General features: G+C 34.1%; 3 protein-coding genes across 6 annotated transcripts; 1 reads left to right on the top strand and 2 right to left on the bottom strand.

Annotated features, from left to right (window-relative positions):
* Nucleotides 1-283: 283 nt before the first annotated feature.
* Nucleotides 284-4,873, bottom strand: LOC143209652 (uncharacterized). 3 transcript variants are annotated; one of them, XM_076425592.1, is made up of 10 exons: nt 4,732-4,873; nt 3,791-3,910; nt 3,481-3,590; nt 3,250-3,401; nt 2,909-3,127; nt 2,712-2,831; nt 2,405-2,640; nt 2,260-2,329; nt 1,719-2,176; nt 284-1,622 (listed from the first exon to the last, which is right to left on the bottom strand). In XM_076425592.1, the coding sequence occupies exons 2-10, from the start codon at nt 3,850-3,852 to the stop codon at nt 494-496; spliced, it is 2,556 nt and encodes an 851-aa protein (XP_076281707.1). In that variant the 5' UTR covers nt 3,853-3,910; nt 4,732-4,873; the 3' UTR covers nt 284-493. The 3 variants fall into 3 exon arrangements, with proteins under 3 accessions (XP_076281707.1, XP_076281708.1, XP_076281710.1); XM_076425593.1 differs by lacking the exons at nt 3,791-3,910; nt 4,732-4,873 and having other exon boundaries at nt 3,250-3,396; XM_076425595.1 differs by lacking the exons at nt 3,481-3,590; nt 3,791-3,910; nt 4,732-4,873 and having other exon boundaries at nt 3,213-3,347.
* On the bottom strand, nt 4,758-10,291 carry Abcb7 (ATP binding cassette subfamily B member 7). 2 transcript variants are annotated; one of them, XM_076425597.1, is made up of 12 exons: nt 9,925-10,291; nt 8,001-8,121; nt 7,870-7,931; nt 7,595-7,802; nt 7,347-7,513; nt 6,800-7,078; nt 6,543-6,717; nt 6,308-6,465; nt 6,076-6,239; nt 5,859-5,988; nt 5,501-5,776; nt 4,758-5,009 (listed from the first exon to the last, which is right to left on the bottom strand). In XM_076425597.1, exons 1-12 carry the CDS (start codon nt 10,099-10,101, stop codon nt 4,758-4,760), a joined length of 2,169 nt encoding a protein of 722 aa, XP_076281712.1. In that variant the 5' UTR covers nt 10,102-10,291. The 2 variants fall into 2 exon arrangements, with proteins under 2 accessions (XP_076281712.1, XP_076281711.1); XM_076425596.1 differs by having other exon boundaries at nt 7,870-8,121; nt 9,925-10,288.
* Nucleotides 10,292-11,844: 1,553 nt separating this feature from the next.
* On the top strand, nt 11,845-14,279 carry Pdss2 (Decaprenyl diphosphate synthase subunit 2). The gene is made up of 5 exons (XM_076425622.1): nt 11,845-12,612; nt 12,695-12,823; nt 12,887-13,088; nt 13,336-13,758; nt 13,836-14,279. Exons 1-5 carry the CDS (start codon nt 12,227-12,229, stop codon nt 13,992-13,994), a joined length of 1,299 nt encoding a protein of 432 aa, XP_076281737.1. The 5' UTR covers nt 11,845-12,226; the 3' UTR covers nt 13,995-14,279.
* Nucleotides 14,280-14,328: the final 49 nt, after the last annotated feature.

The following is a 14,328-nucleotide window of genomic DNA, read 5'->3' as shown; positions in this document are numbered from 1 at the left end:
TTATATCCGCGTATGTTGTAAATAATATATCAATTGTAAACTCTGGTAATTAAATATATGAATGAGGCTAGTTTTGCGATGTGGTTGGTTTTAGGCGCCAAAATTTGAAATTGATCGACCTCTCGCAAAAACTATAAAAGAATCACGTATAAAAAAGCGAATTTTTATTTTCAATTGGTAATTATATGTTAGCGAAAATTGTTAATATCAGTAGTCTGAAAAATATGGTTGTAATTTCACTTACGATCTAGATATTCTAAATTAAATTAAAAGTAAAAGGTGTAAAAAATCTTATAGTAGTTGGTTTTCTTTTTTTAATATTTTATTACATTAAAATAGAAGTTTATAGCTTCCGAGATATGCAACACTAATTACTGTGCTGTGAAAAGAAAATATAGTACATACTAAGTTTATATACTCAGTTTATCTCTTCATTGTTTCTTTTACAGAAGTTATTACTTTATTCTTTAATTTTTACGTTAATACGATTCATTTAACTACCCGCGGGTTCATTCTTCAACCCATCAGTATTAAAAATATCTTTTATAATGTCTTGTTTCTTCTTCATATGCGTAGGCACACCGCGAAACAGATTCTCGGTTATTTGTTTCCTACTCGTGACTTTATCTTTTTCGTAGTCTTGATTTAAATATTCTATATTCTCATTGTCGTCGATAGCCTTCATTGTTGCTAATAACTTCTCTTTATTATAACTAATTGTTTTTACTTTGGCATCGTTCTCGTTTATATTATTAACATTGATTTTATGAATTACATCGAGAAATGAATCCGATTTTGACGATCGTGTATTACTTAAGGAAATATCAGTATCTTTAATCTCTTCGTTTACTTCTTGTTTGTTTATTTTATTTCTCGTTTCTACGTTGCAATCGTCTGTATCTTCCTCGTACGTTACGCGTGACGTTTGTTGTTTGTCTGTATTGATTAACGCGATACATGAATTTGGCGCGAGAAGCCTATCCTGTGGCTCGTTAGAAGAAATTTCCGAAACATGCGATATCGAGTCCGATGTAAATAATGTCTTGATCTTGTCGTTGTCTCTGTCCAAAGCCATTTGCATTAATACTGTGTCTTGTAATTCATCTTCCCTTTCGTAAACGTGAGCAATATTTCCTTCCGTTGCTTCTTCCTTAAATGTAGGTTCTTCCACAATAAGCTCTTGTAGATCTTCTGAAAATTTATCTATCGAATAACTGGTGTCGTCTACTAGTTCGCTATCTATATGTATATTATTCTGCGAGTCAGACAAGTTTTCATTTTCTACGTTTCCAGCCTGTGATCCCATTTCGCTAATTAAATTTTGATACATCTTCTGCGATTCGTTCAAAAAATGAGAGATCGTCAGCTTTTCAGATTCTTGGTCAGAGTTATAACGAACTCGATTGTCGTCTGGAGCTACAACTAATTTAAGAGCACCGTTCGATCGATTCGACGAAAGATAATACCCAATTGATCCTTTCCTTCCTCCGGTGTCAGCTTCAAAATCTACCTTATAAGAATCATCCTTTTCCATTGCTAAAACATCCAATTTATTTCCGTATTTACTATTAGATAATAATAATTCCTTCAAACCTGCAACCTCATCCCTACTACTCCTTAATCTGTAATTAACGTAAAATACATTATGATAGAAGAATAGTAACAATTATACAGTATATCAACTGTAAAAAAATGATTAACGTTTAAATATGACAAACCTTATACGTGATTCTTTAGGACTAATGGTCACATCATCCTGATTGTTCTTAAAATTGTCGTTTTCACCATCGCTTTCGTCATTTGCGGACGAATAATCTGTTTTCGAGGGTTCGTCGAAAGCACGACATTTTCGATTTTCATAGATCTTTCGAAAATTTTGCGCGCTTATTTCGAACTGGCCTTCATCATCTTCATCGTTTTCTTCCAATTTTTCTGAGTCGTTAAAATACATCGAATTTTTCGAATCTTTGTTCGAGGGCTGATTTAATTCCACGAGCGTCTCTTCGAAATCGTCCGACAAACTTCTTCTCTGCGCAGACTTTTGGAGACGATACTTTCTTATTTGCTCCAAATTAGCCATTGTTTCTGTCTTCATAGAATTTAGAGATCGGTTTAAATCAATTGTTTCGTCTGCTTTGGTGTTCTTATCGTTTCCATCGGACGGATTCAGAGCAGGCTAATAAACAGTAAAATATATCGTTAATAGAGTATTTAATATATTACAGACATTACAAAATTGGTTTAGACTAATTTGGTTACCAAACTATGTTCTTCTACATTGTTTTGCCAATTTTTATGCTGATCCGACAACTTTAACGAATTCGATGTGCTAAAACACGAATTAGTAACATTTGAAAAAGCTATATTTAAAAAATTACTTTAATGTTATATATGTTTTACATACCCAATATCTCTTGAACTAGTAGGAAGCTGCGTGCCCAATTGTCTGCTTTTAGTGGGGAATGATAATTGTCCGTTACAATATAATTTGCGTTCTCTACTATCTAACAAATGTTCTAAACTTTTCAATTTTTCTGTTGTTTCTTCTAAATGTTTTTGCGTCGCCTTCCTCTTCGAAATTTCCGTATACAATTGCTGCTTGAAACTTTTACTTTCGAGAGATAACTTTCTGTGTAGCGTCTAAAAAAATAATGGAACTCGTGTAAATACAGTACAAAAGATTTGACAGTATCTTTCGGATCTAAAACTACCTGTATAGTATCTTGTTGCTGTTGTATTCTATAATTTAAATCGTAAATCTGTGATTGTAATTTTTCTCTCTCGCCTAAGTTACGATCTTTACTAAGTTGTAATAAGTGTTTGTTTTGAGTCTGTAAATAATAAATGAGATCATCGAAATCTTAGTTGGATTCTGTTTAACAGTGTTTTATACGATCCGTGTTTTCACCTGCAACTGTTGAAGCTCGTTTTCTTTCTCTTTCAATAAATGACACGTTTCTTTATGCAAAGCTTTCAGCTTTTTATATTTAATTTGAAGTATCCGTACATCCTCTTGATGCGAATTAATGATCCGTGGTAATTCTGCATTTGTTCCTTCGTAACGTTTCAACGCAGAATCCTGTCGTTTTTGTAATGATTTCAATAGTCTATTTTCATTAGCTAACTCCTATAGAGAGAAAGATACAATCTTTTTATACTCAATGTATTCGCCATTAACATATACACTCTGAACGGATAGAGATTTTCAGTACATTTATATTCATTGCATAGAAGAGTTGAAATAATTACATTCAATTGATAATGTGCATCAGCTAATTGATTTTGTAATTCCTTAACACGTAACATTCTTGCGGACAAAACTATTTGCTTAATACTGTTTTTATTGACCTTTGTACGATCTGTTGACGTCTTCTGTCGAACGCTACTTTGGTATGGCTGTCCTACGAATAGTAAACCAGTAAATTACTTAATCACGCTTCGACGCGCGATACTGTACTCGCTGATAATTATAATACAAACCGATCGAAGGATGTAAGCTCTTCTTACAGGGCAAACTGTACGCTATACTTTTGTTTATTAAAGTAGGTTTCACATCTGTGGTAGATTTCTTTAGATTAGAATTTTGGTTTCTAAAAATTGAAAAATCCAGCATTTATAATACAGAAAAATATTTAAATATAAAGAGTGCAAAAATAAATATCGAAAATCAAGTGAAAATTACGCAATTCTCTTTGGAAACGCGTGTTACTGTTCGAATACAATCGTAGTAAAATTAGGGACTATTTTTAGGAGAGCTAAAATTAAAGTTGTTTAGCATGACTGTGATTACCTATCAAAGTTTGCGTTGACAGTTAACTGTACTACAGGCAATGTAGGTACTTCAGTTTGCATTTTCTGATTGTGGACACTGCATCACAATTAACATCTCATGCTTTTAAAAATCACGTTTCTGCAGGAACAAATTGTTACGGTATTGTGAAAAACTTACTGAAGACCATTCAGCTTCCATAATTGTTTTTATGTGGTTACCAAGGTAACATCTATGTACACAAACACTTCATTAATCAATGTTCTTTACAACCAGATATGTATTTTGTAGAAATTCTCGGATCTACGCATTCTGCTTCTTGCGAAAATAAATTCGAAATATAAGATACGTGAAACTAGAAATATTTTCTACAATGTTCAAGGTTTACCTTCTACGTTTCATAAATGATATATATACATATATATATAGGTCGTATGTATGTATGTATAATGAGATTAATGAGAAAGAGTAATTCAATTCAATTATCCCTTTATTTTCACATTCGAAATGACTTTAATTAGTATAATTCATTTCATCGTTTCTTCTTTTTACAAATATTTATTATATAATTTATTCAAATATAAATAAACACGCGCACCGCGCATGTATTTGTTATATACACTTTCTTTAACAATATAAATATGAAACAGTTCTAAATACATATATTCCGAATGGTTTATTAGCTGACATCAGCTGAAGTTGTAATACTGGAATCACTAATTTCTCTATACTATTACAAACAAATGAAAGAAAATGTTAACCATTCGATTAAAATATATATTTTTAATCTAATCCTCGCATTCAAGTGTATTTCTATCGTGTTACAGAATCACATTCTTTACAATAACGTTGTTTTCACTTAGGAAATGGCAGTCGGCTTTACTCGAATACATTTTAAATGTATTATATTAGATCGTTTCGAAATGATACTTTTCAATTTAACGTTGTACACATATTGTTACCTGTTTAAAACATCTATTTTTCAGACTCAAGCTCCTTGAGCTTTTTTACAATTATCTGTTCCTTGATCGGACTTGAGCATTCCTATATGTTGAGTTTTCCACAATTTATTATAGAAAGAGTTTGGTACATTTAATAGTGACTCGTGTGATCCTCTCTCTATCAATTTACCATTGTCTAACACAAAAATTTCATCTGAATCCATCACGGTAGACAAACGGTGCGCTATAACGATGGATGTTCGTCCTATTGTTGCTCGACGTAATGCTTCAAGAATATTCTACGAACACAGCATTTCATAAATATTATTATGTATTCGAAATCATTTGAAATACTACGACATACAGTAACGAACGAAAGTTTAAGACCGCTCTAAAGAAGACGATAACTTTTTTAATATTGTACTATACGATTTGAACTTTTTTGGGAAGCTAGAGCAATTAGTTTACTAAAGGATGTGAAAAGAAATTTTTAAAAAATTGCAATTGATCGGAATTGTTGGAGAAATACTAAAAGTTGAATTTTAAAATTTTTTATGTGGGCCTACATTGAAAATTTAAAAGATACGTTTTGTAGATCTGTGTCAATTAAACATATTCTGAAAATTTCGTCAAAATCGGTCGACGTTGCAATGAGCTACAAACATTTAAAGATGGTGAAAATTGCAGATTTTCACGATTTATTGCCGAAAATCTTATAGTATAATATTAAAAAAGTTATCGTCTTCTTTAGAGCGGTCTTAAACTTTTATCCGCTACTGTATAAACTTACATGTTCCGTAATAGAATCTAGCGACGACGTGGCTTCATCGAAGATTAATATTGGACTATTTTTTAAAATTGCTCTAGCTATTGCTACTCGCTGTTTCTCGCCCCCACTTAGTTTTAACCCGCGCTCTCCAACAGGCGTATCGTATCCTTTCGGCCACTTAAGGATGTTGTCATGTAGATTTGCCATTTTGGCAGCCTCGAAAACTTCTTCTTTCGATTTATTCAAATTCCCATAGCGAAGATTATAATAGATACTTTCATGGAAAAGGACTGTGTCCTAAAATGATTATATTTAAACGATTAATATTATACTGGAACGCGTTCGTTAGCAGATCTCGTTCGCATTAAAATATAATTACCTGCGGTACTATCGCTATCGATTGTCTTAAAGTCTCTAAATCTAAATCTTGAATGTTGTGTCCATTGATATAGACACCCCCGTGTTGTGGTTCAAAGAATCGATATAATAATCTTACTATTGTTGTTTTACTGAAAAAAATATATATATATATAGATACATTATGATCTGTGATCATTTATATCAAAACGATATTACGTGTTATAATAAAAATGTACCCGCAACCAGATCCTCCAACAATGGCGATTTTCTTTCCACTTGGAATGATAAAGTTGATATCATTAAAAATAGGCTTGCCTTCGCAGTATTGAAAATTAACATTCTTAAACTCGATGTCCGAGTTTTTTGCGGTTATATTGAACCGCATGGCATTCTCCTTGGACTGATACAACAAATTATAAAACACATTAACGATCAAACATACATGTCTTCAGAAGAAAATATTACTACCTTAATGGCTGTGTCCATTGTCATCAAGGTAAACATCGTTTGCATGTCGATAAGAGCTTGTCTAACTTCACGATACACCGAGCCCAAAAATCCTAATGGTACCGATAATTGGAATAAAAGTGCGTTGACCATTACCAAATCGCCAACAGTCATAGTACCTAGATGTGTTCGAAATAATATCATTATTCATGCCATATGTCGTGTATAGAATTTAATATAAGGATAAATATCATACCATTTACAATATTCTCAGCTGTTAACACCATGATTAAACTTAAGGCACCGCTAAATATAGCGTTTTGTCCAAAGTTTAACATAGCTAGACTAGTACTCGTTTTAAGGGATGCAGCTTCGTACTTCTTCAACGATGTATCATATCGTTCGGTTTCAAATTTTTCGTTGTTGAAATACTAAGGTGGAAAATACAATTCTTCAGTTGTGTATTAAAATTACGACGGCATGTACATGGTCTTTTTCATGGTCTTCTTTTACCTTTACTGTTTCGTAATTGATAAGCGAATCTATGGCTTTGTTGCTTGCTTCGTTCTCTGCTTGGTTCATAAAAATTCGGAACTTTGTTCGCCATTGTGTAACGGCCAATGTAAATAGAGCGTAGACGCCAACGCAGCCTACTGCAACAGCTGCATATTCTCCGCCACATTTGAAATAGAGTATCGTACTAACCAGCCCTAATTCGAAAACGGTGGGTACAATATTAAATACCATAGCGTTTAAAACAAAATTGATTCCACGGCTTCCCCTGTCTATTGTCTGAAAAATACCAGACATATACATATATGTATACATAATCTTTTCTAGTATACGTTAATTCGTTAACCCTTCCCATTCCCTATGATTCTTTAAATTTCATTGATATGAAATTGGTATAATATCTCGTAAAATACCTAAATGTTTAGTAACTGATTAGATACTAATCTAGATAATAATGTAAACAATATTTTGAATAATAGTACAGCAATTTTTAGCGGTAACTCAGAGTCACGGACCAAGTGCTAAGGGTTAAAAACCAATACTTTACCTTCGATAACGCTCCAGTTTGCCTGGACAGATGAAAAGCCATGTCTAAATTATGTAAGTGCATAAATACATTTTTGGCTATTTTCCGTATAGAATGCTGCGCAACTTTTGCGAACACTGCGTTCCGTAATTCACTAAAACCAGCAGCACCTGCGCGAGCTATACCATCTAGTTTATTGACAGAAAGAATTAATTATTCATGTAATTATACATAATTTAATTATAATTAAACCAATTTAAAATACATACATCCTATGAGTAATGATGTTGCTACTGTTGCCACTGTTTCCGGTGCAGTTCCTACACTCAGAACACCACTGCCGCCTGCTGCTATGCTTTGAGCATTGAGCGTGTCTATTCCATATTTAAAAATAAATGGCACAGCAACGTTTAAAATCTTCGCACCAGCAAGTAAACCAAGAGCTACTTTCACCCTGTTTCTAATATCTGGATCATCCTAAAAGTACACGTATCGTAAATCTTGATTCTAATTCTGTGTTAGTTACGCATTTCGAACAACTTACTTCCGGCCAAATATATCTAAGCATAGCTTTGACCATATTCGATGCTGTAACTGGTTCCCTATCTTTAAAATCAATAGCATCACGATTTAAACTGGATACACCTGGATGAAAACAATCTCTTTTTGGCTGACCTGACTTTCCTCCAGTAAATCCAGAAATTACTAGCGGGAACTTGACTGGAGGTACAATAGTTTTCGACTGCATTATACTCTTTTTCTTCTGAGCACGATCGATAACGTTCCCATTGCAACACTGTAAAATATTTGCAAACCTTGAACGAATGTTTATACGATTTTATCGAAAGATTATTTCCACATTAGTCGCTTCTTGCAACAAGTCAAATTTCACTTTCTGTATTAGAACGATTCTCGTGGAAAATTAAGAAAGATTTAATCGAAAACAAAATGTTTTATTAAAATATTACAAACAAAATATAATACATATATTTATCATATACATTTTCAATAATGTAACATTGACTTATGGTTTCAATTTCTGTTCTTAACGAAACATGCACATGTAATTATTTGATTCTGTTAATATCCCTAGATATTCCTCCACAAGATTAATTGCAATACAAAAAGATTGTGTACAGCACTTATAATTTTGCATTGTTCTTAAATGATTTATTAATTCGTTCCTTTTTAAATTCAAGATCTTTTCCGCTGTATTATACATCTGAAGAGTTTCCACTGGAGTAAACGAATTACCATATATCTTTACATTCCACTGTTCTCTTTGCAATGGTGTATTTAATATGAATAACGTACAACTGGCATTGTAATTTAAACCTTCACGCGTGAATGTCATATTTTTTTGTAAGTTATTGGACAGAATAAAATCTAATTTGAACTTGGGAATGTTAAAACAAGCTTGCACGTCAAAAATATTAAAATAAATTTCATCTAATCTATTGTTTGGTATGAAGAAACCGTAATGAACATATAATTTCAAGCTATTATGTGACCCGTAGTTGATAAAAACTTGTGATCCTTTGCCAAATGATTTTAACGTTGTAATTTCATAAAATTTTCGTTTCTGCTCATCTGTAATTAAAGATGCGTGTACAGTAGTATCAATATCGTGATTAAAAAGATCTAAAAATGGTGCTAAGGCTAAATTATTGGGTTGTTTTACATTGACGGTAACATGTTTCGTTTCTATCTCTTCTGTATCGATATATATAGCTCTTGTATTTACGATGTAATATGCCCATTTGTATCTTTCGAATGTCAATATCTTTTTGAAATCCATATTACAGTGATTACAGTAACCAGTCTTGTTCGAACCGCTTACTGACCTAATTAATAACTGAAAGTCTTTTTTAATTTTATGACGTTCGTTCATGTAATCTATAATAGCTGTTGGTAACAAACTCTTTTCTTTCTGTGTACAAAAATCTGGGTTCGTTAAAACCTGAGGAAGACTGTTTATATAGTAATACCATTTAGATGTACTATTCAAATGCGATTCGTATAAGAGGAACACCGATAGTATGCACTGCGCGCTATACAATTCGTCTTTTAAAAAAATAAAATTAATATCGCTTTGATATACTGTAGCAGTTGTTATTAGCATCTTGTACGGTATTCTGATTAGCGGTTCGTCGATGTTAATGTCTTTTAACGTTTTTAACCCTCTACCGGTAATAGGAAAATCGAACGGAATTAAATGGTCGATCGATAGACAATTATTCGTTAATAACCAAGATTTTAGATGTATCAAGTTTTTATCTCCTTTGTCTGCCAATTCTTTGGCGGTTAGTCTCTTCTTTTGACGACGTATTCTTGACGTTCTACCCATTACGTATATATCTGTAGAAGCGTTAAACGGATATCTTAAGATAAATCATTTTTTGTTAGCTATTGTCAAATATTCTTTATTACAGTTATGTTTGCTATGTTAACGACGAAGGATTGTTATCATTCGTTATAAGAAACATTTTTATTAAAGCCATTATGACATAATTAAAGGTAGTAGATAACAGTCAATCACACTGTTACAATTAACATTTAAATAATATATATATATATAAAATTATGTAAAAAGAATTACCCTAACTCCAACTGGCGAAAATATTGGGTTAAATGTCGAAACGCAAAGGAAACCTCCCTCAGAACAAATTTTTTGTCTTCGTGATTTAAATAAGCATGTTGTATATGACCTGATCCAAAATTTCCTTTCGTTATGTCCAAGACGGTGTAGGCGACGGCATGAAACAATGCTTAACATTCTACCAGAAATATTTATTCACAAATGAAGATATAAAAATGAAATTCACAAATTAGGTTAGTGGATCATGGTACGGGCACTACTATCACCCTACGAGAGTGCATATCAGTGCATATCTATAGCAGTAATGCTATTCATTCTCATCCCCGTCGCTATGGAAACCGTGTGACGCTACTGACGCTAAGGAGGCAGCCATGATAAACAGCTACCCTGATAACCAGGCCTGCCGAGGGATAATCCTACCTAGAGCTAAGAATTGGCCCGTTCCGAGCTGCGCTATTGTTCGAGTTGCTCAAGGTGGGATTAACTCGATTTTTGCCTGGGATTCTCCGCGCGTATTAGTAGCTATTTTTGTCGTCTAATAGCGGAGGGCAATAGCAGAAGGCAAATTGAAGGCAAATTGAAGGCAAATTGAAGGCAGCCAGCCGGCCGAAGCTGAATTTGTTTAAGAGGGCAGTACCGTCGAGTCGTACTGATGTGATGATGTGATTGGCGAATATAATAACAGATCTGGGCGACGCTGGCTCGAAAAACACATGTTGCTGCAAGTTGCAGCCTGTTGCAGCCTGCAACTCCTTTGTCGGAGTGGATGACGTGGGGACTGGAACTGTCTTACTGAGTGTAATTGAGTGTTACTGAGCAAGAGAAGGTGAGAAGCAAAGAGGATTAGTCAGGATTAGTTGGGATTAGTCCTCTTCAGTCCTCTTTGGTGAGAAGCAGCAACAGCAACATGTATTTTTCGAGCCAGCGTCGCCCAGGTCTGTGCAGGTCTGTATAATAAGACAATCCTCTTTTCAACCATTTTCAACCAAGAAGAAATGCGGTGAGAGCAGCACTGTACTCGAGCGATTCACGGGAGGAGTTACGAAGAAAAGCTGATCTTCCAGAACCTGTTTATCAGATTTGTCCTGCAAATCATCTTCTGTGTTCGCGCAAGTCAAGGTTTGTAAAAATTTGACTAATAGTTGACTAATAAAGAAAAATAATCAAACTAAATGAAAAAATATAATATTTATTATTTCCTACTTCATTCATTTATTATCCCTTCTGATATTGAGTAGTCTGAATTTAAAATTATTAATATTTAAACATTAAAATAAGTGTATAGTAGTCATACAAAAAATATAAATTTTCTTTTCCGTCGAACGACACTTTTTTTCCATAAACACATTTCAATAAATTTCGAAATGTAATGAATTGAAATTGAACTGTAGAGAAAATGGTATGGCAATGCAATTTTTATAGTTTCCATCTCTTGCAATCTATGCGGACAATTTTTATTTCGCATAAAGATCCGCAGTCTAAGAAAAATAACATAAATATGAGAATAAGTAAAATTTGCATGTGCACAAAATGTGCATCTGTGCGTAGTGGGGAGCTGCCGCGCCTGCGCACGACCGTATGCGTTATTCCGAACGACACGCTGATCGTATCGATTGGTGTCGATCGATCTTCTTCCTCGTGCGCTCGATTACTTCGCTGCTGACATCTGCCACATCAGTGCGAACTACCCTCGCCGACGATGCGGCCCTGTAAAACGATATTAGCCAATCAGATCAGTAGACGCGACGGTACTGCCCTCTTAAACAAATTCAGCTTCGGCCGGCTGGCTGCCTTCAATTTGCCTTCTGCTATTGCCCTCCGCTATTAGACGGCAAAAATAGCTACTAATACGCGCGGAGAATCCCTGGCAAAAATCGAGAATTTGGTTATCAGGGCAGGGTACTATCGACTAAATCGATAGTTTTTAGTCGATAGCGCCCATCAAGGATCATAGAAATGCGCACAATTGTACAGATTAACTACACATATATATATACATGTATCTACAATATTATCTTCGTAAGCACTCTATATGTTGATACACTCAATTGCACTCAATTTTTTACACAACCAAAATAAACACGTTCAAATGCAATAGCATTTTCATTGATGAACCATGGAGCTTCGCACAAATAGTATAAAGTAAATAGAGAATGCGTCTTCCAAGAATCATCATAACGCGGAGAACTATATAACTGTTTGATCAAGGTTGGATCGCGTGTGCTTTCTTCCGAAAATAAGGTCAAAAGTAAAAGTTTTGAAACGTCAATCATGTACGTTATACCTGTTGCATGCGTCACTAATGTTAATGTTGCGAGAAAACATAGTCCACGGGTGTGTACGGTATAAAATGTCCACGAACAGAATTGCTTTTACTTTTTTGAAAAATGGAAATATCGCCAGATCTGTTTCGTGCACCGATCGCAGGGTGTACTGTGCAGCACACAGAAATATACACACTTGTACAGAAAATAGATTTCGTTTACAACAATACAATAAGGTAGAAGCTAAACTTGCTGGGAACCAAAAGCCCGACTGGAACAAAGCTGTCTCAGAAGCGGAGAAAATTGTTGGATATCCAACGTCATTTTTGAGCTTGCGGTGGCTTCTAAGCGATGAAATCGCAAACGTAGCGCTGCATCTGAGAAAATTAGTGGGATCGAATCATCCTTTATTAAAGACAGCCAAGTAAGACTTCAGATATGTATATGTACTACATTAATATAATTTTACTTTCTTTCTTACGTAACAACATCTTAACTGTTAACAGAAGCGTTATCTTTAATGGACGTAATAATATGCAAGCATGGGGTCTTATAGTATTATTAATTTCAAAAGCTGCTGGTCACTTAAACGTAGATGACATGGAAGAAGACAAAGCTGCTGGTGTATTACATAGGTATGACGTTTAAAATAAAATATAAGCAAAATCGAAGAAAATTCTTACCGAATCGTATTTTAGCCAGCGAGCATTGGCCGAAGTCACTGAAATGATACGCACAAGTCATCTCGTTCATAAAGGACTAATAAATATAGGACCCGGTCTTAATTTAGAAACTTCAGAATTGAACGATATGAATGTTGGTAACAAAATTGCGCTGCTAAGCGGAGATTATTTATTAGCTAATTCTTGCGCGGAGTTGGCTAATCTACGTAATCAGGAAGTATGTGCATAAAAACTTTATGCTACGATTAGACTGCGGATCTTTGAATTGAATGTTGTTTCTTTCCTTAATGATTTTAATTTCACTTAAACTGAAGTTCACTTTATTCGCTTAACTTTATTTTTTTTTAATTTTTCAACGATTTTACATTTCATCTACTCAATTTTGCCATAAATGCATAAAGATATGCAGTCTGGTTATGATTCTTAAGAGTGTAAGCTTGTTATTATAGCATAATTTTCTTTAGATCGTAGAATTAATGTCTAGCGCTGTAAGAGACCTGGCCGAAGCGGAATTTATAGGACGCAGAGATAGCCAGAATAATCCTTTGCCTTCTCTACCGCCCGAAGATCGTGCAGATTACGCAGTGGAGGAATGGACTTTAAGAAATGTACTAAGCGCCGGTGCATTACTCGGGAAATCATGTAAAGGCACATTGAAACTGGCTGGACATAGCGACGAAATACAGGAGCAGGGTTACAACTTTGGAAAACATTTAGCATTAGCTTGGCAAGCTTATTTGGATTTGAGTCCGTTTATTACGAAAGATCAAAGCGTAACGTTCAGTCTATGTTCTGCTCCAGTTATGTTTCATATCGAACACGACCCATCGATTCTAGCTGAAATTGATAAGGGTTTAGAATCTGTGAACGATGTAGATTATGAGAAGGTAGATATATATATGAATATTAATAATCGGATAACATTGTATATTATATTATATAATTATAAACAATTTGAATGCAGGTATACAAAATCGTCTTGATGGGGCCAGGAGTCGAATTGACAAAGCAATTGCAAAAACGACATTCACAAAGGGCAATGGAAGTTTTAAGCGTATTCGAGAAAAGCGATGCGAGGACAGCGTTGTACAATATTATAGCAGCCATGGAAGAGTCTGAATAACGACACGCAACATCTAGACTTCATGTAATTGCCCAAAGATCAGTTTAAGGACTCCGTCCTATGTTAAGTTTCCGATTTTATCATTAGTCATACACGGACGTGTAAAGTTTATACATAAAATAAAGCATAAATAATTAAGTCTTCTGTGTAATCACGATGGGAGGTCTTGCAATATTGTTCAAGGATACTCATAAATTATTTATAAGATATATATTATGAGAAAATAACAAAGGTGATACATTTTATATTAAATGGTGTTTGAATAAATTTTTATTGTCATAACAACTACCTGTCTTTATTATTATATATATTATATATATATATTTGACTATAA

This window comes from Lasioglossum baleicum, chromosome 6 (genome assembly GCF_051020765.1).
Source record: "Lasioglossum baleicum chromosome 6, iyLasBale1, whole genome shotgun sequence".
Classification (NCBI taxonomy): Eukaryota; Metazoa; Arthropoda; class Insecta; order Hymenoptera; family Halictidae; genus Lasioglossum; species Lasioglossum baleicum.
Note: the sequence above shows the minus strand (reverse complement) of the source record. Positions and strands in the feature narration are given on the sequence as shown.